Consider the following 27234-nt stretch of genomic DNA (forward strand, 5'->3'; position numbering starts at 1 on the left):
GTTTATTTAACTCTTTGAACCTCCATTTTCTTATATGTAAACCTAGGATAATACATAGGTCAGAAAGTTTGTCTTGAGGATTAAATAAGATAGGGCATATGAAGAATTTTACATTATATTCTAAAAATATTAAATACTAAGTAGTTACATTAAATGCTACCTCCTGGTCATTTTCTTGCTCAAATACTGTACTTTCTGTACTAACAGAAAGAGGAGTGGGGAGAAGAAACAGTAGATATTTGTTGTTACCAGTAAATTAACTGGACATTTAATAGGCACTCACTAATGGCAGCTGCTACATCATGAAGGGTTTGAACGTCAACTGCCCCTGTTAGATAAAGCCACATGACTCCTGTGACCTCAGAATCTTCATGATCAGGTTTGGCGATGATCTGCAGAGGGTTGGTCACTTAATGCAAAAGCTGAGTTACTGTCCATATTCAATGTAGATTGTGTTATGCAGATTACATGACCTTTATATGTGGTAGGGAAATCCCCACTGAGAAATGGAGAGTCTGGTAATATTACAGCTCATCCACTCTTCATTTATTGGTGTGCAAACCCGGACTTTTTAAAAGAAAAATGGTCCTGGGTATTTTCCCCTCTGTGCTGTTCAGGGTTCATCAAGGATGATAGGATAATCTTGATACTGCATTGGATACTTTTCTTAATGCCATGATTCAGGCTTCAGTGTTGCCCACTTGGGCGTTCTATTCCTTTTATTGGTCATATTAAAGTTTAAACCAACCCAAAGCATTGCACAGTGTTGCCCTTGCTTTTACGGTTTCCTCCTCGCTCTTAGAAATCCTTTTGATCTCTCAGTGGCCACTTGTGCTCCAGTTGTGGAGGAAGAGCGCCCTCTTGTGGTCATCCAGCCAGCGGTCCCTTCAACCGCTACAGCACCAAGCAAGCAGATTTTCAGAATGTTAGGACAAATATTTCTCCAAGAAGAAAATCCTTCTGTCTGAGTTATCACAGTGCTGTTTGCTTTTACACCCATCACTACTCTTACAAGTCAGTGCAAGGAGAATATTTTTCGCTAAAAAGTCCTGACTTGGTCACCAGGGTCCAACAGCTGCTAAATCTCTCAATATTGGGTTGGCCAAAAAGTCTGTTTAGTTTTTTCCATAAAATAAAAGACTCCTTTTTCATTTTCACCAGTAACTTTATTGACTTGGTATTTTGAGTATTTCAGCTATCTCCTGCTATTGGCTTCTAGTGGGTAGAGGCCAGAGGTGCTGCTAACATATTCCAATGCATAAGACAGCCCTACAGCAAAGAATTATTTGGCCAAAATGTCAATAGTACCAGGAAACTTCACAATCCACTTTTGAAACATTCAATCAGCCACAGCACCTTCTTCAAATACAGCCCAAATCTTCTTTTGCATTTCAGTTGTGTTTTTACCGTCCTTGAAATAATAAAGCATAATACACCGAAATGCTGTATATTTTTTCCATCCTCAATATTAAGATGGCCGCATAAAAATTCACCAATGTTGATTTTTTTAAATACACACAGATATGACAGCTGTCACAATACAATCTAATATAACTGTTTCAAATGAAGTTGAAGACAACTAAACGTTACTAGAGCCATTGTATAGAAAAAACGAAATGAACTTTTTGGCCATCTGAGCAGATTATAGGAGTGCCTTTTATTGTTTCAGCTGAGGTTTAAGATGGTAAATTACAGGGGGTAGAAAAAAAGAATTCCTTTTGCTGACTGAAGAAGCTAAGTCCTATTTCATGTTCTCCAAATGTTATTTATCCATAGAGGGTGACAGATATATTGGAAAGACATAATTTAGTCTCCTCCTTTGTCTTTTGTAGACTTCTGAGTTATGACCTCGATGAGAACATAGAATCTAAATTTTATTATATTTCCAAATGTAATTTAGAATGCACTATATGAAACTCTGTGGCAAATAGAGGCCTGGTTTCCCTTGTTAAAGGTTTCTTACTGCTCTTTATTATTATAATTGTTTAACAGAGTCTAGCTTTGAAAATAAGGAACAAAATTCTTCCTCTTCCATCTTCCCTGGGGCACCAAGAATTGCGATATGATATCCTTGTTCTCTGCATTTCTTGGCTCTGGAAAGGACTCCATACCCCAACTCCAATCTTTAAAATGGCAATAATAATATCTACTCTGCAGGGCTGTTGTGAAAATTACAGCTAATGCAGTGTAAGAGCTAAGTGAGGTTTCTTGGTGTTTCTCGATGTTTAAGTTTCACTTAGCATTTCTCAACAGGGACACTCCTGGCTTTTTCTGCAGGGCAATTTTCACGGTGCAGGTCTATCCGGAGTGTTGAGAGATATTAGCATTGCAATGATACTCCTACCCAGCCATCACAAGAATCACAGACACCCCCAACATGTCCCCAAGAGGAAGGGGCTGCCCACATTTGAGAATCACTGTGTGTCTTCACACAGAACAGGCAGCTCCCTAGAGAAGTACTGCCCCTTGCACCACTAGAGCTGCCACAGGAGCTCCTTGCAGGTTTGCTGTGCTGCAGGAATACACCAGGGCAGTTCAGCCCCTTGCCAGTGACCACAAGCAGCATCTCCCCAGCCAGGACCGGTCCTGGGACTCTTGCCACCTAGAACAAGGCTGTCACAGCAAACTTGGATGATGGGTCACCACTCTTGGGGCCCTAATTCAATCCGGGAGCAACTCTGCCTGACACTGAGGAACAAAACCCAGGAGCATTTCCTCAGGCAAGACCCTTCAGATTCCTGGCCCCTGTGTGAGCTCATGTGCTCTGATTTGTGGCTAAATTGTGGTTAGGATTTCATTCAGTCACTTAACAAACATCTATCAGCACCTGCTGTATGCTAGAACGTTGTCCCCTGGATCCCTTGAGGGGCCTGGAATTTGTTTTCCAGCTAAGCACTTTACATATAGGATTTCATGTCATCCTCTCCACAGCTCTGCCAGGTTGATATTTCCCAATTTACAAGGGGGGAAAAATGAGGCTCAGAAAGTTAATTGACTTGCTCAGAATCATACCACCAGTGTATAGAAAGGCCACTCTCAATCTCAGGTCTGTCTGACCCAAAGTCTGTGCTCCTCCCCTCCACCTGCTCGCAACTGGAGCCGCCCCTGCTGGTGGGGCTCCAACACTACAGTAAGCAGCACAGTGAGTCCAGGACAAAGTGTGCACAACACGGCGGGAGCACAGAGGGCACAGAGAGCACAGGGAGGCTGCTCCAGCCCACGGTGGGTCACAGAAGACTTCCTAAAACTGGTGACAGCGGAGCAGAGCCTTTAAGAATGACTGGGAATGAAGCAGACCTTGAAGCGAGGGAAGGATGTTCCGAGAAGATGGTCCAGAGCATGCCAAGAGGGAGGCTGGCCCTTTCAGCATACTGGGATTAATTTAAAGACAAGGGTAGAAATGGCATGTGGTGAGGTTAGAGACCTCTAAAGATGAATAACTGGTTTCTCTTCTAGAGCATACGCATCCTGTCCCCAGTGAGTAACCCAGATTGTTTTCTTTTAGCCAGGGACAAGTGGTGGCCTTCAGACCCTCAGATCATATCAGAAGGACTGTATGCAATAGCTGTTGTGCTGAGCTTCTCTCGAATTGCGTACATCCTGCCAGCCAACGAGAGCTTTGGACCCTTGCAGATCTCCCTGGGGAGAACCGTGAAAGATATCTTCAAGTTCATGGTCATTTTCATCATGGTATTTGTAGCCTTCATGATTGGGATGTTCAATCTGTACTCCTACTACCGAGGTGCAAAGTACAACCCAGCGTTTACAACGTGAGTATCCCTGGGCTCCCCTGGAGTGGGGGCATCTCTGTGGGCTTCCCAGGAGTCTCTGCAACTCTCTTACAGGTGGCTTTTTGCAGAGACTCAGGTTTCCTTGGTAGTTCTAAAGGTTAAAGGCAACTTTATTCAAGGGTAGTTTAGAGCTCAGGTTCTGGAGTTGGAAGAACAGAAGAGCTGGATTCCATCCTCACTGCCACTTACATACTGTGTGGCCATTAGCATGTATGTTCCTTAATTTTCTCATCTTTAAAATAAGGATAATAAAGAAAATATAGTACAATACCTGCTTAAAAGGGATAGTTAGTGTGAAGATGCAACGAGTTGATACAGCTGCCACACACTAAACTCCCAATCAATGGAAGGAACTATTATCACTACTGTTACTGTTGGCTTACCCTGTGTCCCCTAGAACACAAAGTTCTGGGCAAAGCTTGCATGCCCACACATTAACTGAGTAGGGGAATTTCAGCCCAAATGAAGTAGGGCTACAGAAAAAGGAACATGTGGCGTGGGAGGCGGGAACGCTGACCTGGCTGCCATCTTCTACAACGTAACCTTGGCCGTGACAGACTCCTCTGGGAAGACTAATGGAAACACCACATCTCAGAATAGCCCACTAGGTGAGAAATCAAGAATTTATCGGCCAGATCTTTCCCATCTGCTCTCTGTCATGAGTCAAGCTCACCCCCCAGGACATGAAGTCACCTCACTTCCAAGGAAGCCCCTGGGGAAGCCGAATCCACACAGCAGGGGAGGTAGGTCTGCTAACAGGCACAGGTCTGCAGCTCTCCGTGCCCGACTTGGCAAGCAGCACCTGTGTGTGGGCACTGGGCCAGTCCTGCAGCATCACGTGGCTCAGCAGCAGCAGGGAGACCCAGACAAGGGAAGCAAGAGACATGCGGTACAAGCATGAGGCTAGGTAAGCACTATCAGGCAACTGACATCTGGGTCCAGAAGTAGTTGCTGCAGACAGAACAGGACAGTGGCACAGCCTCCCACACAGAGCAAGTGTCAGATCTCACTGAGTCTGTGTCCCCAGAGCCCCAGGGCTCCTCCTCTCTGCGGGGGATGCCAGGCGGTCTCCTGGAGGGCCATCCGGAACACTGAGCAGTGGTCTAGCAAAGGAATCTGGCAGGCCCGAATTTCATTCCTGCAAAGGATGACCCTACTAATGACCAAGTAAGTCACTGTGTTTATCCAGCCTCTGTGTCCTCACAGACAAAATATAGGTAGGACTTTCCACCTTGCTCATAAACACCTTCACAACGATGAGGCCATTATGTAACTTGCCTGAAGCACAGATGTGTCCCCATGCAGGTCCCACCCCAGGCTACCTGATCCCAGAACTCCCCCTGCCTTTATCCAGCTCCTGCCCAAAATCTCAAAGGAAGAACAGTCAGGTCTCCAGCCACAGGCACACAGCTAGGACCAAGAGGATTAAGTACTTCCTGACACTTGTCCCCAGGAACCCCTGAGTGGCCTGGACTTTGTTTTCTAGCCAGTAAAATGGCTGAGCCTCGGCCATGCCAGCTCCTTGAGCAGTTCCCACCTTGCAGCAGGGCCTCACTTTACTCTTCTTCTGGAGAAACCACCCATCAAGGAAAGATATTTATCTCTAAGAACCAGACCAAGTGCAATGAACCCTGTGCCCCACCCAAGTGGAACTACCTGAAGGGGTGGGGCCCTGGTGCTGAGGCAAAGAGGTAGTGTATGTTCACACAGAGCAGGTGCCCGGCCCAGTGCTAAGAAACGTACGTGAAGACGTCTGGCTCAGCCCCCTGCTCATGCACCCCACAGCTCAGACAGACTAGGTTTCATTCTCATGGAGATGGTGAATGAGGGAGAGGGGAGGGTAAGCTGCTGGACAGGGGTCTAGCTTACAAACTGTCCACCAGATCAGGCCAATACATGAGTGAATCAGCTGGACTCCAAAGCCCAGTGATTAACTGTCGAAGGAATGAAATCACCCAAAAGCACATTTGCTCTAGACCAGCTAAAGGCAAAGGTAAATGTATCCACTAAGTACAGGATGCATTGTTCTTGAAGAACAGTCAAGATGACAGTCAATAAACACAGGCTCTTACCCTTGGTGGCGAGGTCCTGATGTTCCTCCCCTGTTTCCAGCCTAGCATGATGCTTGCACACAGTATTGTTCACTAAATGTTTTGCAAACAAGAATGAGGGAATGAACAGGAGAAACAAAGCCAGATTCAAGGCAGTAGGGTAAGCAATCGGTTGGGAATCTGACTGTATGGACTTCTGTCCCATTTCTACTGCCCTGGGTGTTCTGTGCAGTCCTCCCGTACCGCCCGCCCATGGGCCCGCAGAAGGTCAGTGCCCTGACACCCAGGAAAATGGGAAAGGTCATGACTTCAGAGCATGACTGACCTGGCCACAATTCTCAGTTAGATGCAGCACAGCTAATCTGTAGCAGGAAGTGAAAGAAGGAGAAGGGGACAAAGCAACTGGCTTATCCCATGTGCTGGGAAACAAATGGAGACTCCTGGACATGAAGGACCCAGCCCAAGAGGACCCAGGCCCTCCAGGGTCAGGAAGGGAAAGGAAGGTGGGGCAGCAAGTGCAGTAAAGAACAGACAAGGTACTTATCGCCATGACAGCTCCTAAAACGGGATGTGCAGCTGTAAATAGGATGTGATTGAACAAGAAAACAGTAAATAGAGCAGTGAAGTGGAGAGAATGGATTTTTGTAAATGTCACCTCTTACCTTTTGACTGCTCTCTGGAGCATGTCGGCCCCCAGAGACCTGCTTTGATAAACAAAAAGCCACATTGGGATAAATGAGTCTCGTGCTTTAGGGGACACAGAGCTATTCTGAGTGCCAACCGGCTGATAATAAAGACCAATGGCTCCTCTCAGCTGAATGTCTGCTTCATAGAGGCCACGCCCAGGCCGCCCTGCCCAGCTTGGGATCTTCCCTTTGGCCCACCCATGGGGGGGGTCTTTTTGAGCTTGTAGGGAAAGACAGTTCTGTAGAGTCTGAAGACTCAGTGCCACAGAAAGGAAACTTGGCGTGGAGCACAGTGCTGTATCTTTCCCCATCCCTGAACAACCTCTCCCAGCCCCAGCCCTGCCATGTTCAAGGACGGCTTGGGTTCCTACAGACTGTTCGGGAGTCCACTTTGAAATTCACGTGTCAGGAACTAACACAGAGCTGTCTCATAGCAGCCCTGTTCACCCTAGGGGGACAGTGCCAGGCCAACTCACAAAGCCAGTCCCACCCAAACCCTGCCCAGCACAGCACTATCCCAAATGGGAAAGGTAGGGACATCCTGGTGCTCCAGCTCTGGAATCACATGCCTCCTTCCCCACACCCAATTCCCATCCCCTCATCCGGCAGACTTCAGTGAGGGGGTCAGAAGAAAACAGACAGATTGACCACATCTACCCAGGTATGAATAAACACACAGAATGAACAGTCTTAATTGAGATCGGTGGTTCTCACACCACACCAGAATCATCTGGGGAGACGGCTAAACTTGGGACTTCCCAGGCTCCACCCCTTCGTGAGTCTGATTACTGTAGTTCCTCATATGGCCTAGAAGTCTGCATAAACAAGTCACTGCGGCGTCCTGATCCAGGTGGTCTCAGGACCACGCAGTGAGAAGTGCTAACCTGATCCAACCTCATCATGACTCAGCTGGGGAGACGGAGGCCAGTCTGGGCTCTGGGCCTTAAAAAGGTGAATGTCTTATTGGTGGACTTCTAGGCCCTGTGCCATCAGACTAGGGAGCTAGACCCAGTGGAGAGCGAGCTCTGGAGTCAGAGCCTATGAGCAGTTCCCAACTTTTCAGCCTCCTGTCACTTCAGAACCAAGGGTGCTCTCAAAGGCCTGGGTCATTTTTCACTGGGGAGGAGCGGGGACGGGTGTGCGGGTCATTGTCTGCTGCGCAGGCTGCCTGGGTCTGACAGCACCCCTGCTGGCAGCTCATTATCCCCAAGCCACTTCTCTCAGAAACTGCAAATGACCAGCAGGAAGGAAGAGACGGCGTTCAGACACGTTTTATGCTCTTGGAGGACAAAATCAAGGTATTCTAAGGCCACGGGTGAGGAAGTGGAGCGAAAATGGCTTGAGAATGCTCTTTCTTTCAAAAAGGCTTTAAGAAAAGCTCTCACATTCATTAGGAATTGTGTTCTAAATGGAACCATAGCTTTGATTTTATCGTGGAAATCAGCTAATAGGATTTGCTTTTTGGTCTGTTTTGTAGTCAACTTTGCTGAAACGCACATATTCCATAAAGCAAAGACTTTTCTTCTGTTTAAAGACAATATGAAAATCTTGGGGTCCCAGCACTCTATGACAGTGTTAGAAAAAGAGACACAGCAACCCCTTAGCTCACAAGTGAAATATGCACAGGAAAAGGTGACCTTCCCTAACTCCATCCAATTGGTGACCACAGCAGAACAGGTGCACAGAGGTGACTGAGAATGTGGGGGTTGGGGGGGGGCATGATGGGCTCCTGGTCTTCCCGTTGGGGGAACCTGACCTGCCCCACTTCATGCCCATTGGAGATGACAGCCAATCTTTTCTACAGGCTGCTGTGGAGGCAGTCACAGCACAGCTAGCTTGAGACTTTTCTAATCAAAAATAATACCTCTCCTAAGGTTATTCTGTCTCCCCAGGAATCATTTTAATGGAAGGAAATTCAGCAGTGGTAGGCAAAATTAGAAGCTTCTGTTTCCTAGGACAGTTATGGAAAATTTCCACATTCTCTAGACAGATTCATATGCCCTCCATGGGCAGAAGGCACTGACTCAGCTCGGCGAGCTCGGAGGCCAGCTCCAATGAACCTGAAGGGGCCGAGGGAGACTCTGCCCACCCCACCCCACCCCACCCTAGGACCACAGCACCATCCTGCTGTTGAACGACTTGTGACAAACATGTGACCTGCTGTCTCACTTGATCCACACAACAATGGAATGGCACAGATATGACTACCAGGAACCAAGGCTCGGAGAGATGCTGGACTTGTCCGAGATCACAGCACCAAGAAGACCTGAACCCAGATCTGCATGACTCCAAGCCTATCATCCTCCACCCTTTTGACTTGAAATTTCCCAGAGTGGGTCCCCCACTTCCCACACCAGGGCCCATGCTCTGAGGTGGAAGCTGAGTGTTGGGTCACTGTCCTGTGGCTATTCTAAAAAACAGCAGACTAAGTTCAGATTTTTGATTATCACCGAGAGCCTGATGGTTCAACACATCTCAGCTCTACGCAGCCCGTGACTGGCCCCTGGGTAAAGCATCTTTCTCTTCCAAAGTGTGTCCCTTCATTTGGCAAACATGGAAGAGCTACTCCATGCCAAGTTCTGTGTTGGGCTCTGTGGTCACAGAGGCTAATAAAACAACCTTCCCATCCCAGAGAAACTCATAAACAAGAAGGGGAATCAGAAAAGGAACAAAGCAAGCATCAGCTATTACACCATGTGATCATCGTCAAGGGCAGCACAGCCAGGAGGATGCACTGAAGTCTGTCTGGCAGGGTCAGGAAGGCTTCATGGAGGGGGTGACCCTAAACGGGTCTTCAAGGATGATGAGGAGAGCATTCCAGCTTCTGCAAGGTATCAAAAAGGAGGGCATTTTCTTTTAAGTGAAGGAGAAAGCAGCTGCCTTAACACCCAGATAGTGACATGTTCAGATGTTTCAATGCCTCGTGATACAATAAAACCACAAAATTTTCTTTAAAAAATAACAAACAGCTGCTTCCAGTGGCAGGGTTTGTGAAAAAGCAAGTGCCATGTCTGGCCACAAAGGTGGCAAGGAGAGGCCCCAGAAGCAGCCCAAGAACAAGACAAGGAGAGAGATGAAGTGAGGCACTGGAGCAGGAACAAAAAGAGAAGGAATTTGAGGAGCCACAGGGAAAGCCCCTCTGGCCACAAGTGGAATTAAGAACTCTGCCAAAAAGTGAGCTGTTCCTTGTGCCTGAAGCAACAATGATCCTTAATTCCATTCCTGTCTAAACATCTGCATTCCCTGTCATAACATCTGTTGCCGCCTAGAGCTAGAATGAACTGTTATCTTGGAACTTGTTTACATTTAAGAATTAACTTTTGTAAAAAGAGAGGAAAATGGCTAGAGGACAGGAAAATGGCAGAAGGTCAGACCAGCTAATCCAGCAGGAGCCAGACTGTGGAGTTCTTTGTAAATCCTGACAGGGTGTGAGCATCTCCGCTAAGGGTTTTTGGAAAGGAGGACCTGTGATCAGATCTGCCTTCAGAGGCAGTGCTGTGGCAAGTGGGCTAGAGGGCAGGGGAGGGGAAGCCCTGGCTTGGCCAGAGCTTGGTGCTGGCGATTTTTGGTGAGCAAGAACAGTCCTGGCTCGTCCCGTCATGGAACTTGCAGAGTGATTGGGAAGACAGATGTTAGTCACAGGAATGAGGGCATGTTACCAGTTGAGAACATGTTCAAAAAGAAATGAACCTGAAAGAAAGGCAGCTCCAAAGGAGGCTGAGTGAGAGGCTGCAAGCTGGGACTCAGGGAGTTGTGGTGGGGATGCAGAACAGGAGATGGAGAGGGGGCGCTGGGGCAGTTAGAGTGCCTGGGATGTGGTGACGGCCTGAACGTGGGAAGTGTGAGAAGGAGGAGGATTTGGGGAGGAAGCTGAGGAGGGTATGATGGGGAGAAGGCACGGTCCCCATGACTCAGGAAGGGGACAGGGGCTTTGGCCTTCTCCAGGACCCAGACCCAGACCCAGCAGAACACTCCAATCCACTCCCAGAAGCTGGGTGGGGGGTGAGGTGGGGGGGGGAGTCCATGTCCTAAGGAGCCGGAGGAATCACAGGGCCTTTAGAAGGAGGGCCCCCTGCTCAGCACCAAGGGCCAAGCAGAGCCTTACTGAAGGGGGAAACTGGGCTCTTCAACTAAAAGTGATGCATTGTGCTTTGCAAACAAAAAACAAGAGCCTGAGATGCCCTGGCACAAGGAAGGGAAAGGGGGAGACAGGCAGGTGAGCCATACAGGCCCAGACTTCCTGAAGGAAGCACCGAGTCAGAGGGGCCTCCTGACAGCAAGGAGCCCACCCCCAAGAAGGATTTGTCTGCAGAGGGGTCCTGCTTGGGCAGCCAGGCTAGATGACATCGTCTGCCCGCATAAGACTCACCATAACCAAGAGTCAATTAAGAGAAGCCAGGGAGAGGTCACCGTGTGGCATCACGGGACAGGGCCTCCTGCATGTTCCTTGTGTGGAGCAGGCTGTACGTGTCTGCAGTGGGAGCATGGCCTGGAGTCAGCCTCCTGGGCTTTACAGAGGACACGCTTTCCAAGGACCCGGGGTCAGCGCTGAAATACGGGCCCCTCCGATACAGAAGCGTTGTCACACTGTATTAGATTTGGGAAGTTATAGCCTCGCCTTCCATCTTCTCCATTCAAGTAAGGCATAAGCACTTGGGGGCAACGAGAGTTTGTGATGCCCATTTTCCTGTGGAGAAAGCAGCACAGAAGGGCTAAGACTTGGTGGAGGAGGCAGCAGTGGGCAGGGGTGGGGCCCAGGCTGGGCTCAGAGGGGCTGAGCAGCTGGAGATGGCCTGATGTAAGCTCTTACCTTAGCCTAACTCCAACACGTGATGAAAACTCAGGCCTTTTCTGGGCTACTTTAGAAGAACGGTTATGCCTGTTGCCGCAGGCATCCTACTATCCTATAATGTGTACCTATGACATGAATTTGAAAGGCCTGGTACCTCAGAGCTTCTGGAACAGGCTGAGAGCCCACCACGTTTTGCAGGAAAGGGCTTGACGATACCCTGTACCTGCACTCTTTCGGATGACGTCTTCACAGCGTGTTTGCGGCACTCCCCCCAAGTCCTCCGTCTTGAACTCAGACCGACCAGAGCCAGCCTAAAGGGAAAAAAAACACTATCTTTTTACTCACTAACATTCAGTTTTAGGATGAAAATAAAGTTTAAACTGTCATTCCTCAAGCAACAGTGATGAGAAACTGGATTGTCCAGGATCAGCTCTAAAGATCAGAAGAGACAGTTCTCAGGAAGCAAGCTGGCTAAGACCAAACCCCTCCGTGCCTCAGTTTCCCAGAATTCAATCATTCATTGACAAAAGAAACTGTGTACTGAGTCCCTCCTAGGAGCTGGGCGCTGTTCTGGGTGCTGATGGCAGAGCATTGAGCAAGTCACAGACCCTGCCTCCTGGAGGTCACATTCCTCCATGAATGTGATGAAGGAAAAGGGGTCCCCAAATTTTTTTAATAAACAAACAGACACATAAGATCATTACAGATTAAGTACTGAGAGTTAGGAAAGAAATAAGAACTCTGTACAAAGAGAAACAGTCACTTAGGAGCAGGTCCTCCTGCTTAATTTTACCCCATGTGCACATTTGGGTAGGTAACTGAACCGAACCATTGTGGGGGCAGGGTGCCATGACACAGAGGGAATGGCATCATGGCACTCTGAGGCAGCAGCAATTTTCCTAACCAGCACTCCAAACCCTCACCTTGTTGATCAGTTTGTTCTCTGAGCTCTATACACAACTGCCTCTCCAAGCAGCCTGTCATTAAAGTCCCATTATGCAGGCGAGACAGACCTGGTAGAGAACTGATTACCATGGCCCTGCCTCCTGCTTGACAAATCAGCCCCAACCTTCCCCCACACACACCCCACCTGGTAAGAGAAGGGTGAATCACAGTCTATTCACCATCACTCACAGGCACTTTTCCCCTTTTATTCAGTAGAAGTACTTCTTAGGCTAGGGTGGCCTTTTGACTGCATGTCAAATATTGAAAGACAGCAATGGCTAAAGAAAGCAGAAAGAGGATTTGCATGAAATCAAAGGTTGGTGATGATCTTTGCAGACAGGAAGGAAGATGGGGCTTGTTCAGAAAAGTCAATAGGCAGCTGAGTTATTATCTCCACTCAGCCCTGTGTGGAAGCACCTGAGGTGCTGATGGGGTTGTATGAGTTCCCAGGTAAGGCAAGGCAAATGGAGCATCCCTGCCTAGTCCTTATAGTGTTCGCTCATCCTACTGGGCTTGCTTTAGACTGGGACCCCCACAAGGACAGAGTATCCTCCTCACCTGGACAGTGCCTAGCCCATGTGGGAGGTTGGTGACTATCTGGCAAATAAACAAATGAATAAAAATAATAGCTACCATTTACTAAGCTCTTACTACATACTTTAAATGGGTTGCACATTAACCTTCAGAGCAACTTAATAATAATACACCATTGTCCCATTTTATAAATGAGTAAACTGAGACTCAAACATGTTCTGCAACACGCCCAAGCTCACAGATCCAATACAGGCTGGACCTGAGATTTGAACCCAGGCATGCACCCTTGCTGTTCTTACTCCTGCAGCTATCTCTGTGAAAATTCCACTGACTGACACAATTGAAGGGACCTGGCAAACTTTGTCCGTAGCCAGAGTAAATGGGAAAACAATGCAGAACCGGTGGCTGCCTTTCGTTTCAGTAAAGAACCTCAAACTTAGCCTTGAGACCAGTAAATTGACAGTGGGATCCTTTTGTGAGACAAGTGGCTTCATGGCAAATATCAAGGAAGCCAAGTGCAAGATATTTTTTTCTTGAAAGACAGCCCGAGACCTCCGCAGTGACTGGTCTTCTGCCCCATGCTCTGAGTCCCATAGCTCCTGAAGACTACAGGCAATGATTAGTATATGACTCAGAGAGGATCGCAGCCTCACAAGACATTGAGGTTAACTCCAGTGCCCAAACTCTTGTGATTAGTAATGCACTCTTGCCTTCCATCCAAGACCAGCCTTCTCTCTGAGAACGTAGTAGATAGGTTTCCAAGGTCAAGGTAGCACAAGTATTTTCCCTCTCAGGGCAGTGAGGAGAGGTTTTCACTGGTTTCCTGTTCCATATTAAGCCAGAAGATACCATGAGACTGGCATATCAAGTTAATTATTGGAGCTCTTGTCATAAGAAACATCAAGTTTCCATGGATGTTTTCCCCTTTTTCTTTCTACTAGGATGGCTGTAATTTTCATATTGCTTTATAATAACCCTTCAGGTAAGAAAGACATGATCCATAGTCATATGTGTTGCAAGTACAAACTCTTTCCTCTCTTAATCTTTTCACCTTATATTTTTACTTATGGTTTTGATGTATGCAAGTTTGATGTGGGCAATTCTTTCCATTTGTAGTTTCTGAAAATGTCTCCCAGTCCAAGATTATATATGTACCAATGTTTTATTTTGTTCATGTAATTTTTAAACACTGAACTTTTCAATTCTGTTCAGAATTTACTCAGTTATATGGTTTAAGCTATGGATAAAATATTTAATTGCTCACCATTTAGCCCAGCCAATTGGGTATAATTCAGCCAATAAGGTTCCCTCTGAGAAGCAACAACAACATTAGTTATTCCATTAGTCCACTGGATGTTCATGTAAGGAGGTGTGGGCACAAACGGAAGACACCCCAATGGTGAATCTAGCTGTATTGGCTGATTCAAACCAACAAACTCATTTTTTTTAAAGGTCTTTCTTACTGCAACTCATTTTGCCCCATAATAAGAGGAAGCAAAGGCTATAGACAACCCCTAAAAAGTAAAAGAGATTGTGAAAAACACATCTGACCTGCCCAGGATGTGGCTGGTTATTGCTCAGAGGGAATCCTTCTCACTCCAGCAATCCCAGTGTGCCTGGGCCTCATAGGATTCGATTCTCCTGGAGGCCATCGCCAAATTCAAGCCCACAGGTATCCTCAAGCTACAGAACAGAAATGAAAGAAGTGTGAAGATTAACTGGAAGCCAGACAACAAACTGAACAGCTCATCATTCCACGCCTCAGGAGGGGAGGGGTGGTGGGCATGGAAGAGGAGGGACACAGGCATACGTTTAGGGACCTGTAAACATCCTTCTACTGGAACACATACTGCTTAATGGGCTAGCTCTGCCTCCTTCAGATTACTGACGCAGAATGCCTACGTGAAGGCACCAGGGATAAATCAGAGCTTAGTGGCAAAAATCATAGCAAGAAGCAAATGAGAAGAAAAAAAAAAAGCATGCTGAATCAATGCCAATTTCCCTAATCAAAATTCAGACGGTTTTCCCTGGATGTGTTCCATACTTGCTTGCTTCACTGTGTCAGCCAAAGGTTTGTGGGGTATCCAAGGTAAGAAAGGGAAGATGAATTTCAGTTAAATGTCTTTCAGTTGCATGTATTATTCATTTCTTAGGCCGTTAGTGCCAGGTGCGTAGTCCTGGACCAATGCCTGTAGGTCAGCCCCTCCTTCGGGCAGTATGTCCTCCAGTTTCCACCTGACCCCACCAGGAAGGGATGACTGTCAGAGAGAGCACGTCCTGCCGTGTGGGATTTAGTTTTGGATTCTCCCTGCCACTGTCCCCTTCCACTAGGGTGATAATCAAAAGATAACTTCTTAATAGGGACCACAGCTGCAGAGAACCATGCTCCCCATGGAATGGCATCTTTTTTACACAAATGGAAGCTGCCTCTTGCACAAGGAAATAGTTTTCCCTCTTTCTCAAAATAGCACCAGGAGCTGGAGCTCGAAATTTAATGGCTTGTTATCCAGTGGTTACTTCCAAACCCCCAATGTTCTTTCTTGTGAAAACTGAAGTGAATTAAATATTCCAAACTCATAGTTTTAAAATAAATCAAAACAAATAATGACCACAAAAACCCACTCCAATGTTTAGTTTTCAGATACTGGGATGCACGGGGCCAAACAGCTGGCTAGACACACACACGCCCACACACACTCACGTGCAGGAGAGCTGGAAAGTCATGCGAGTCTGAGTGAAATTTTTAGCCAACGTGGCAAGTACTAGCATTTTTGTACATCTTCTCAAATAAATACCAAACCTTAAGAAATGCTGATTTTTTTTTTTGAGATCTAGTTAATTCTGGCCATTTGTGAGTGAGTGTTGAAAACCTGAAATGTTAAAGAGAAAAAAAGATATGCTTTCTCATAAATGGTACCAGAAATCTGGATGCAAACTAACAGGACTGCTTAGCCATTCAGATGCAATAAGATACACACTCATGTTCTAACCACCCAACCCAAATCCAACTTTCTGATTAGATTCTACATCATAAACCTGATATAGGGCCGGAGCTGGTTTGGCTCAGTGGATTGAGCGTCGGCCTGCGAGCTAAATGTCGCTGGTTCGATCTTCCAGTCAGGGCACATCAGAGAAGGAAACTCTGATTCCAAAAAACCTCCGCTGCCTTGCGGCATACCTCTTCAGGGGAAAGGCTAAGGGAGTAAACTCCGACAGAAAATCCGGAGCCGGAGTCCCTAAGGCGGTTTGACGTTGTAGTCAACACCGGCAACTCCTGCGGCGCACCTGAAGCCAAGCTGTATTGACTCCGTCTTTCCCTTGGATCCTTCAGCTGCAAAGAGAGGGGGGGGTCTGCTGCATGGGCAACAGCAGACCCTCCATATCACCCTGCCCAGGCTCTGTAGCTTCAGCTTCACTGGAGAGGACACTCCAGCGTCATCGCAAGATGTCGATTCAACACGGGAGGAGACAGATACCGTGTCACTCCCGAGTTGGACTGCACAGCCATTCTCGGCGGTGCAGATAGACTCTTAAGAAGCTACACCATCATCTCTCGAGGCTCTGTAGCTTCAGCTTCACTGGAGAGGACACTCCAGCGTCATCGCAAGATGTCGATTCAACACGGGAGGAGACAGATACCGTGTCACTCCCGAGTCGGACTGCACAACCATTCTCAGCAGTGCAGATAGACTCTTAAGAAGCTACACCATCGTCTCTCGAGACGGACGGCTGCCGAGGGCCGGAGCCACAAAGTACATAGTGTGAAAGGTGCTTGGATCTTTCTCTAAAACCCGTGTATTCCGGTGCCTCCGAAGTCTGAAAAGCATCAAAGAGCAGTGTCCTAAAAGGCAGGTGTTCGCTGAGCTTCCCTCCAGGCACATGCGGTGCCTGCCTGGGTGAGCTGCAGGGTGAGGCCTGGGTACTGACCTCGCAAACTGGACCAATAGGGACACACTGAACTCACCACTCTCATTCCTGATCATTCCACCCCAGTTTAGAGGACTTGACACAGGTGGCTGCCCTCACTTCCCAGGACCCAGGGTGGGGAAGGGCAGTGGTTACCAGTGCACACTCCTGAAAACCTCAGACATGCCTGGATTTGCACCCACTTTCCAGCTGAGTGCTCCTGGGAAGGGTGCGTGAGGCTCTGAGAGTCAGTGGCCCCATCTGTCAAGTGGAGCTAATGAGCGAGCCCACCCCAGAGGTGGTCTTAAGGCTTATGTGAGTGGATCTGTGTCAAGTGCCCAGCGAGTCCCAGCCACCAGTGCCTCCAGCTCGATCGTGGCACCATCCTCTTCCCTTTCACGTGGGGCTGGGCCGTCTGAGAGGAGACTCCAACTCCTGAGGGAAAAGTGTGTTTCTGAGAAGCCCAATAATGTATATGAACAAACATTTGCCCTGGGGTTTAATTTTAAATGTTTAATTAATTACAAGATAAAAATGATACCGTAGCCAGTAGTCCCAATAGATGGACTGAATGGAAAGAAAGAGCCTGCCCTTTATAATATTCTTTACAAGTCGTCTTAGCAGTTGAATGTCTCACTAGTTCAGAATACAAGCCCCAGCAGCCAGCCCCAGCCCCATTTGGGGTAACCCTCAAGTCTGGGTAATGGCAACTTTCGTGTGAAAGTGTCAGCTGATGGAAACTGCCTGAAATAACTGCTGTTTCCTTGCAGGGTTGAAGAAAGTTTTAAAACCTTATTTTGGTCCATCTTTGGCTTGTCTGAAGTCATCTCGGTGGTGCTGAAATACGACCACAAATTCATCGAGAACATCGGCTACGTTCTCTACGGCGTTTATAACGTCACCATGGTGGTAGTGCTGCTCAATATGCTAATAGCCATGATCAACAACTCGTATCAGGAAATCGAGGTAAGACCAGTTAACTGAAAATCCTCTCTCCCTTGGTGTAATTTACACTGCTGTTTTCAGCAATAAAGGTAATGACTTGATAAGCCCATGGATTATTAAATGTGAGCCCAGAACAGCCAACAACAGGCATCCTTCCTGGATCGCTCCAAGGAGCGCTTCCTGGCAACCTGCAACGTGGTGTAGCAGGCACCACACATAAACTGGCCTAACGTGGGCACAAAGACTCAGGGTCACGACTCTTTCCTCTTTTACATGTGTCCCCTCAGGACAGCAAGCAGGTGACCCATAGCAAATCAAAATGACTATATCTCTCAGCCCCCATTCCCTTCTGCCTCTCTCGTGTATTTATTAAGTACCTACTGTACGCCAAGCTTGTGGTAGGCATGACAATACAGAAATGACTAAGATACAGTCCCTGCCCTTGAAGAACTCAGTCCAGTGAGAAAAACAGACATGTCAATCAACACTTGCAGTGCTCTGGGTCCACATACACAAAGAAGTCCCACCAGGTGCAGAAGGTGCAAAGCAGAGACTGTGAATTGCTACGGGGGGGAGGAGAGTTGCAGAGGTGATGCTTGAAGGCCCTTCAAAGACTCATACAATCTGCCAAACAGCTGAGGGAGTCAAGAGAGTATACCAGGAAGCGTTTATCAAAATCTACAAAGCACAAACCATAAACTATTGATTGAAGCTTTATTTGGAACAGCAAGAAATTAAACTAAATAAGCATTAATAGGAATCTGGTTAAATGGATTATACTGCGCTGAACAGTGGGATTCTGTGCAGTTTTTAAAAAGGGTGAAGATGTTCTCTATACACTGATTTGGAAAAACCTTCAAGTTAGAGTGTTAAGTGAAAAACAATCAAGTTGAAGAACAATGTATACACGTAGTGCACTCTGTCTTGCGTAAGAAAGGGAGAAAGGGGATACCTAATCATGTTTGATAGGATAAACATTTGAAGAAGAAAAACACCTCTGAAAGGGTCTCAAGAAATGCACATCAGGGGGCCTGCTGTGAGGTGGGCTTGGGGGACACTGTGGTTGGAGTGCCTTTCCATTTATACCCTTTTATGTTTCAGAAATCATGTTATTGTTTCACCTATTATAAAGTTAATAAACTAAAATTTAAAACAAAATAAAATGCACTCACCCTTTCACTCAACAATTACAATTCGAGGACTAGATCCATGCAGAAATAAGATATTACACAGTTATTCATTAAAGGAAAAACTTGGAAATAGCACATCAAAATTAAAATCTTTAAATAAACTGTGATATGATATAGACTTTAGAATTCTGAATATATAATACTATATATACAATGAGGAAAACTTCTTTGTGCCAACATAGTAAAATCCCTATGATAATATTAAATGAAAAAAAATGCAAGTTGTAGAAAAATATAAACAAATCTTATTTACATGATGCAAATGTAGCAAAATTTCTATGATGTTGAGTGAAAAAATGTAAGTTGCAGAAGAATATTAGTAAATCTTATTTACATGCAGATGTGAATACACAGGAAGGAAAAGAAGAGCTAGAGAAAAGCACCACACCCTTGACCAGGCATCTCCCATGGGGAAGGGAGTAAGAGGAGATTGAAAGGGGACATTCGCATGTGCTTAGTTTATCTCTGTACTTAAATCTTTTATAAGAAACAATTATTTGTGTATTTCTCACACAGGAAAAAATAAAGACCTCCCTGTATTATTAGCTAGGTCTTCCATAACAAAATACCACAGACAGGGTGGCTTGAACAACAGGAAGTTAGTTACTCACAGTTCTGGAGGGTTGTTTTCTCCTGCGGTCTCTCTGCTGGGTTTGTAGACAAGCTGCCTCCTCGTGGGGTCCTCACATGGCCTGGCTTCTGTGTGCGTGCATCCCTGGTGTATCTTCTGTCCTTATGATGAGACCAGTCATATGGGTCAGGGCCCCAGCCTTACAACTTCATTTAACCTTAAGTTCCTTTTTGAAGGCCCTATTTCCAATATAGTCACATTCAAAGGTACTAAGGGTTAGAGCTTCAACATACAAATTTTGGGAGGACATATTTGGCCCATAACACCCTCTAAAAAGAAAAGTATGCTAAATTGTAGGAACAGCACGTTCCAAGGCAGAGAGGGGTGAAATGATGTGGTCTATTCAGCACTGCAAGAGTGTAGATGGTGCAAGGAAAAGAGGCCAGAGGTGAGCTGGGCCATGAAGGCTTCATCCCCCCACCTCCACCCCTGTGAAAATGCAGATCTGTTGATAAAGATTTATTTTTAAAGTGCTATACCTACTTGGTCACCTACATGGATGAGCTATTGCTTACTAGCCCTCCCTGCCCTCTGGGCCTCAGTTTCCCCATGTGTAAGAGAAACCAGATGGGGCATAGATACTCTGTGGGTCTCTGAACCACTCACCTGCAATGGTTGGCCCCAACCTAACAAGCATATCATGCTTTGGTTCAAGTGAATGTGACATGTAAAGCCATGTTATCGATCCCCACCAGCTTACCAGCTTGGGGCGAGTGGGCAAGCCCGTGGCGTATGATGTCAAGTTATTCCAACAGTGTGGGAACAAAAAGGGACCAAGCTCCCTGCGGCCCACAGCTCCCCTCTGGGCTCTGGGCCTTTCCTCATCAGATGAGAGCACTCGCCCCGCCCCCACTCACTGGCACTGCGTGGACAGGATGAGAAGTGGAAAGTGTCCGCCATTCATGAGCACACTGAATTGTGTGACGTGCATATTTATAAAGCCTTCCATGAGAACACTTACTCAGTCGACAGATCTCGAGCACCTACTGTCCAAATCCACGGACCCACCAGCTTCTGCACCTGCCGCGCCCCACTCGCCCTCCTTCTCTGTTCGAGCAGCCAGCCCATGTGCGCTGGTGCCCTGCCCCTCACCTTCCTGAGAGCTGCCATTATCCTGTCTCCACCTGCATTATCACCCTCTTCCTTTCTACCTAGTTCTTCCTGTCAGCATTTAAATAAGTATCTGGATCTTAAGAAGTAACTACAAAAAAATCCTCCCTCTGTTCTTTCCAGCTCTCAACCTTTCCCTCCTGCTCTTTATTGCTGCCTTTCTCAAAAGTTACTTACATTTCTCACCTTCTCTTCCACTAATTAACTCCTACTCTCCTCCACCTGCCAGCCCACCCACATTTGACCTGGTTGAGAACTACTCATCCCTTGGATCTCAGCTCAGGTACCATCCACCAGGCAGCCTTCCCTGATCCCCAGGTCCAAGCCACCAGCCTGAACACCCAGAGCCCCCCATGGCTCTTAGCACAACCCTAGGTAAAGGCTAGCTGATGTGTTAACATACTCACGTTGTGTGTTCCACAAGGACATGGACTGTTATCCACAGTGCCTACCTAGCACATGGCAGCCATATAGTAGGGGCTCAATAAATGTTTGCTGAATGACTAAAGGTTGAACACTAGGCCCTGTGCTAAGCTATGGACATAAAAATAATATTTACTGAGGGTTTACCACATGTCTGACACTAAGTGTACTTCAGGCATTACCTCCTTAATTCTCACAACAGTTAATGAGATAGGTATTTTTATCCTCATCTTACAGATGAGGAATGAGGCCCAGAGCAGCTAAGTCACTGCCACGGTGACACAGTTAGTAAGGAACAGAGCCAGGAAGGCTCCAGAGCCCATACCTCTTAGGTCAGGTGTCCCTGTCACAACGCTCAAGGAGTGACCCCCCACCCTCACAAAGCTTCCAGTCTAAAAGACCCATATAAGATGTCTCATAGACCAGGCCAGGTACAGATGGGGCATTAGCAAAAGCAAACAAAATGGCCAAGCCTGTTGGTGAGACCTGGTACTCATGGCGCGTCCCTGCAGTTCATGGCCCCTTGAGTGTAGCCAACACCTGTCGGGGGATGAACCCAGCGCTCAAGGAGCACAGACTCAACGCCAGTCTCAGGGCTATGTGAAGGAGGCAGCAGCATCTCCATGCACAGAGGAGCGAGCCCAAGGCCCAGTTCTATCTGATCCCCAATCCCACCTCTGTCCTGGCCTCAAACTGCCCTCCTGGGACAGAGACCTGAGGAGCCTGCCCCCAGAACAAACACACCTGTTCCCTCTCCGGAGACCCACTCAACATCCTATCACTGACACCAAGTCAGAAGTAACAGATCTGGGGGTTCACTCTACTACCACCCCTGGGGGAGAGAGTAACTATAGTTATCATAGCAACTTTGACTTAGTAGTAATTACTATCATCGTAGTTAACAATGGCTGGACTAATTCTAGTCAGGTTTGTTCCCCTTACATATGCAGAATTGCTGAGCAGCTTCCCTGGCAGCCCTCTAACCAACAGGAAATACACTCTCTAATAAGAAATATACTGTGGTGTCCAAGATGGTAGCCACTTACCACAGGTGCCTCTTGAGTACTGGAAATGTGGCTAGTCCTAACTGAGATGTGCCGTATGAACTTCACACTGATTTCTAAGAATCAGTATTTTTTTTAAAGTGAGCTATCTCATTAATAATCTTAATGACTTTTTTATAATGATTACATGTTGAAATAACATTCTGGGTCTATTGAATTAAATAAAATATAGCACTGAAATTAATTCCACCTGTCCCATTTTACTTCTTATATTGTGGCTACTAGAAAAGTCAAGTATTTAGGTTTGCCTACATGGTCTGTGGCTCCTGTTATACTTCTGTGGGATGATGCTGCTATAAAAGATTAATATATTGATGCTGCGGTGGTTGGTGAGTTAGCAGAGCTGCAAATGTCATTGGATAACAAGGTTAAGTGACAGTGAGAGATGTCCTTTGGTTCAGGGGGAGTGGAGAATGTTGGTAAAAATACCCAGTGGAGAATAAGAGAGGATGGACTGGCTGAGGTTTTCGGTGGTGGATGCAAGGCGTTAGTTAAGCAGAGATCTTCCGGAATGACTGAATGCATGTGGTTTTAGCGAGAGCAACACCCCAGAGTGCCTCTGTAGCGAAGGCCCACAAACGCATCAGAGTCCTGCTTAGAAATCTGCTTGCAGAATTGGGTGGACCACCTGCATTCCTCAGACTGAGCTCGGTCGTTAGATGGTGGCCTTTGATGCTGTCATGCTGTCTCCCTTGCCCACAGGAGGACGCAGATGTGGAGTGGAAATTCGCCCGCGCGAAGCTCTGGCTGTCTTATTTTGATGAAGGAAGAACTCTACCTGCTCCTTTTAATCTAGTGCCAAGTCCTAAATCATTTTATTATCTCATAATGAGAATCAAGATGTGCCTCATCAAACTCTGCAAATCTAAGGCCAAAAGCTGTGAAAATGACCTTGAAATGGGCATGCTAAATTCCAAATTCAGGGTAGGTAGCATGGAGTTTATGGGGCTAAGACGGCAGCGGGAGGGGGAGGAGAGACTTGTGTGTGTTGGATTCAGATGGGCCGATACAAGGGGAACCAGGCACTGAGAGGGGCTGACGCTTTTTCAAGTCCCGGGCACCTCAGAAGAGCTGCAGCACCAGCAGGTCTGGGGTGGCCACCTGCTCCCACAGCTCCCTGGACAGGTACATGGCTGGGGGCTCAGCCCGGGCCCCAGTCTAGGGAAACTCCTTAGTGAGCTCTGCAGTGGAACAGCTCTTCCGGAGTGTAACTGGAGAAGGACCTCTGGGAAGAAGCTTCCCTGCCCATTACCGCCTCTTCCTGGAGATTCTCAGTATTTTTTAGCATATGAAAACCTCCGAAGGACAGACACCCATATCACTTTAACTGGATGCTCTCCAGAGTTGACTAAACAATCTTCTGTAACCTCTTGACATTCTACAGAAGTAAAGTCCCCAGGGACACTGTCCTGGAACCAAGCAGCATGGGTACATCAACCCCCCACAGGTCCTCTTTTTAGGGACTACCCCATATGTGGATGCTATTCAAGTCCTTCCAGGTATGTGTGTATTATGTATGTGTTTGTTTTTTTTCCAGAAGACTCGCTACCAGGCTGGCATGAGGAATTCTGAGAATGTGACAGCAAATAACACTCTGAGCAAACCCACCAGATACCAGGTAACCACTCCTTTCTCAGGCACAAATGGAAGTGGACTCCATCAAAACACAGATCCAGCCACACGGCTGTGCCATCCGCTCAGAACACAGCTTCATTCCTTCCTTCATTCAATCAATATTTTTAAAAATCCTCACCCAAAGATATATTTATTGATTCGAGAGAGAGAGGGAGAGAATGAGAGGGAGACAGGTAGAGGCAGGAGAGGGGTGGGGGGAGGAACATCAGTCAGTTGCCTCTGTAAGTGCCCTGACCAGGGATCAAACCCACAACCTTTGGGTGTATGGAATGACACTCCAGCCAACTGAGCCACCCGTCCAGGGCCATTCAATGAATGTTTATTGAGTGCCTACTATCTGCCAAGCACTGTGCTAGTTAATGGGGATAAAGACATGGTTCCTATGTTAGTGCCCTTCAGTCCAGTGAGGGAAACAATGAACAAGTAAACACACAAATAAATATACACATTCAAATTGATAAAAGGACCAGGAAGAACACAACAGGGTGCGAAAATGGAGACACGTAGGGAGCCCCTGCTCAGATGTGGTTATCAGAGGAAGCCGCCCCAAGGAGAGGACAGCGAGGAGAGGTGGCAGCATATGGGACCTCCCATGCAGAGGGGAAGTATCAGCAAGAGCTGGGGGGAGAAACGGGGCAGGTCCCAAGCAGTGGAGCCCAGCCCATGGCGGACACGGGAAGGCGATGAAGTCCGAGGGGAAATCAGGCGGCCAGACCAAGGTCAGGATGTGGATCTTACTTGACACAACCGAGGAAGGCAGTTGGAGGAGTTTAACTCTGAAGAGGGAGAAGATTAAATTTTATTTAGGCTCTAAGAAGAATACCTAACTGCTATAATGAGAGGAGGTGGATGGGGATCTGAGTGGAAGGAGGGAGACCAGAGAGGAGAATGTCACAGTTGCGCAGGTGCAGGGGTGGTGGCTTGGATTGGGGAGTGAGTCCTGTAAAAGAGAAAAGCCGACAGATTCTGTATACAGAGCCAGTGGGACCTGGGGCAGACCACCAGGTATGCTGTAGGGAGAGGGAGCCTGACTCCCAGGTATTTGTCTTAAGCCACCAGGTGGCTGTTGCTGTCTTCAGGGAGCATCCGACCTTGCACTGCCACCTGCAAGGTTTGTTACAAAAACTAGAAGAGCCTTTTTGGGCTTGCAGTCGTTACATCACTTTTGGCAATTAATGTCAAATTTCTGTGTCAGTTTGAACAGCCCATGAGCCAATGATAAATGGTAACTACAGGTTATTGGTTACAAAAATGCAAGTCATTCTTTTCCTGACTCTTCCTTCCCAATGATCAGCAGTTTGATCCATGCCGATCATTTCTTATCAGATGTAATTTTGAAGCTGATCTGAGCAGTGCTCTGGGCCAAGGTGATGTGTCCTTAGTGCCACCATCCCAGGGGGAGCAATTGCAGACATAGCATCTTCCAGACACAGGTCTCTAATTAAACCTCCGCCTGCATTTCAGAAGCCAGCTGTGCAGTTAGGAGGATTTAAGTGTACAATTAAGAAAGGGCTCATCCCTCAAAGTACTTCTAGTCTTATCAGACAACACATGCTAACCTTTGGCAATGGGCAAGTCTTGTAGTTAATCACGCACAAAATCGGGCCTGACCAGTGGGATCTTCTTTGAGTTATGTTACAGGACAAATCCTTTAGTCAATGAAAGGATTTTTCTTTCTCAGCTTCACAGAGAGAAGTTTTGATTATCTGTATCACTGAAAAGATAGACAACCCTAGCAGGTTAGGGCCAAATCTGTCCTGGGTTTTAAGCAGAATCAGCTGCTGAGTTAGAGGAAGACTCATTAATGTGGTGAATGTCCTGTATCAGAATGAGTCCTTTACAAGCGATCCCATTTCTGTCCTCCATCATCACTGCGAGTCCTGGCAGCCGGCCACCTCCTGGGCCACTTCCTGCTGAGCACAGAGACTGGCTGGCTTGAAGCTTCAGGCGGCTGATAACCTTGGAGAGCCTGCTCACCCTGTATCCTGTGACTCCGCCATGAAAAGCCTGGGGCTGCTTATTCAAACAGCTGTCACAGAAAAGAAAGGAAAACTAGGCCATAGGCGTCAGAGGACAGTCAACAGGGGCAGAAGGCTCCTTGCATTTTGCCCCTTTGAGCTTTGCTCAGCCCTGCTCAGTGAGGTCTGGGCATCTTCCTGAGCATCGTCTGCTTAGGCAGGAGCAAACCTGGAGAAGACAGGAAAGGACAGCTGGGAGCAGACTGGTCCCAGCATTCATGTAACCCCATTCCCGTGAGAGAGAGAGGCAGCATCTGGAAGCCCATTTAACAGATGTGAGAACAGAGGCACAGAGGTGAAGGCCGTGCAGCTGGCTGAGCGGAGGCCTGACTCCAAGGGGCGCCGTCCCTCCCCACCACTTGTCCCCAGTGTTGCACCAGCACCCCCTCAGAGCGGGCCCTGCCTGTGCCGCAGTCTGGAGGCACTGCAGCCTGAGGGAAGGAGGAGCAGGAGGCAGCCCTTGGCTGCCACCGGGAGCCACAGCAAGTGGGAAGGAGAGAGAAGGATTCGGGCAAGGATCTTCACGGCTCATCTCTTCTGGGGCCCACTGATAGCCTGCCCAGCTGCATGGCTTCCTTCCCAAAGCAACTTCCGAGTGTGCGGAGGTCAGGAGGAGCCCCATCCACCCCTCCCCTCCCATCCAGGCTGTGTCCAGAACTGCCCTCACGCTGAGCGCCCACCCAGTGCGGTTCTGAGAAGCCCTGTAACACTCCCAGGGAGACAAGAGCCCTGTTTCTCACACACATGTGGTTGTTAAGCTTTTTCCTCTGTGTCCCTTTGGTGGGTTTGCTTGATTGCTCAACCTTGTTGCTTTGGGTATTTCTTCTTTGCTCGTCAGTGCTTCCTTTTGGGGTGCTCTCCCTTGTAAGGGAAGGCACCTCCTTAGACTTCAGATGCTTCTGGGCTTTGCTTTCTTAGGCCTCCAGGGGTCTGAATTGCTAATTTTCACAAAATCGGTTCCTTGCTTTTACATGCTTTTGCCAATCTGGGTTCTGTGGACATAAAGCCAAACAATGGAACAAAACCATGATACCAGCGAGGTGGCCATAGTGTGCCTCCTATCAAAGCCACCTTGTGACCTGTTCCCAGAGCTGGTGTGTCCATTTCTTGGGGTGTGTACTGACCCCATACATGCACCCTCAGAGAGGTACATTTCCTTCAGGGGCACAGCAAAGAAGCCAAATCCCAAATGTACCGCAGACTCCCAGCACAGTCCATCACTCCAATAGGCCCCGGACTTGATGACACGCTACCGTTCCCACAACCCAAGGGGCTGTCCTTCTGTCACCTTCTCAGAGGACTTTTCTGTAGAAATCAAAGCAAACAGAGTAGACAACTTACCAGGGCTCATTTCTTCTCTTCCGGTGTCTGAGAAACCCAGTGTAACGCATGACTTGTCCCAGGACCCAGGACCCTTTTGGTCCACTCTCTTCCAAATGGTCCTCAGTTTTGTTTTCTCAGGTGAAATGCTGCTTCCCTCTGGATTCCACTTCGTCTGCCAACTCCACAATAC

At 47.5% G+C, this 27234-nt stretch overlaps 1 protein-coding gene across 1 annotated transcript in view; it reads left to right on the forward strand.

Annotated features, from left to right (window-relative positions):
• Positions 1–27234, forward strand: part of TRPC7 (transient receptor potential cation channel subfamily C member 7) — a 118772-nt gene that overhangs the window by 85480 nt on the left and 6058 nt on the right. The window contains exons 6-9 of the mRNA XM_090289459.1: positions 3506–3770; positions 17476–17671; positions 22771–22992; positions 23606–23686. Of these exons, the coding sequence (XP_090145585.1) occupies positions 3506–3770; positions 17476–17671; positions 22771–22992; positions 23606–23686 (764 nt within the window). The remainder of the gene's footprint in view (positions 1–3505; positions 3771–17475; positions 17672–22770; positions 22993–23605; positions 23687–27234) is intronic.

The sequence above is a fragment of the Furipterus horrens genome, unplaced genomic scaffold (assembly GCF_987537825.1).
Source record: "Furipterus horrens unplaced genomic scaffold, mFurHor1.1.pri manual_scaffold_10, whole genome shotgun sequence".
Taxonomy (NCBI): domain Eukaryota; kingdom Metazoa; phylum Chordata; class Mammalia; order Chiroptera; family Furipteridae; genus Furipterus; species Furipterus horrens.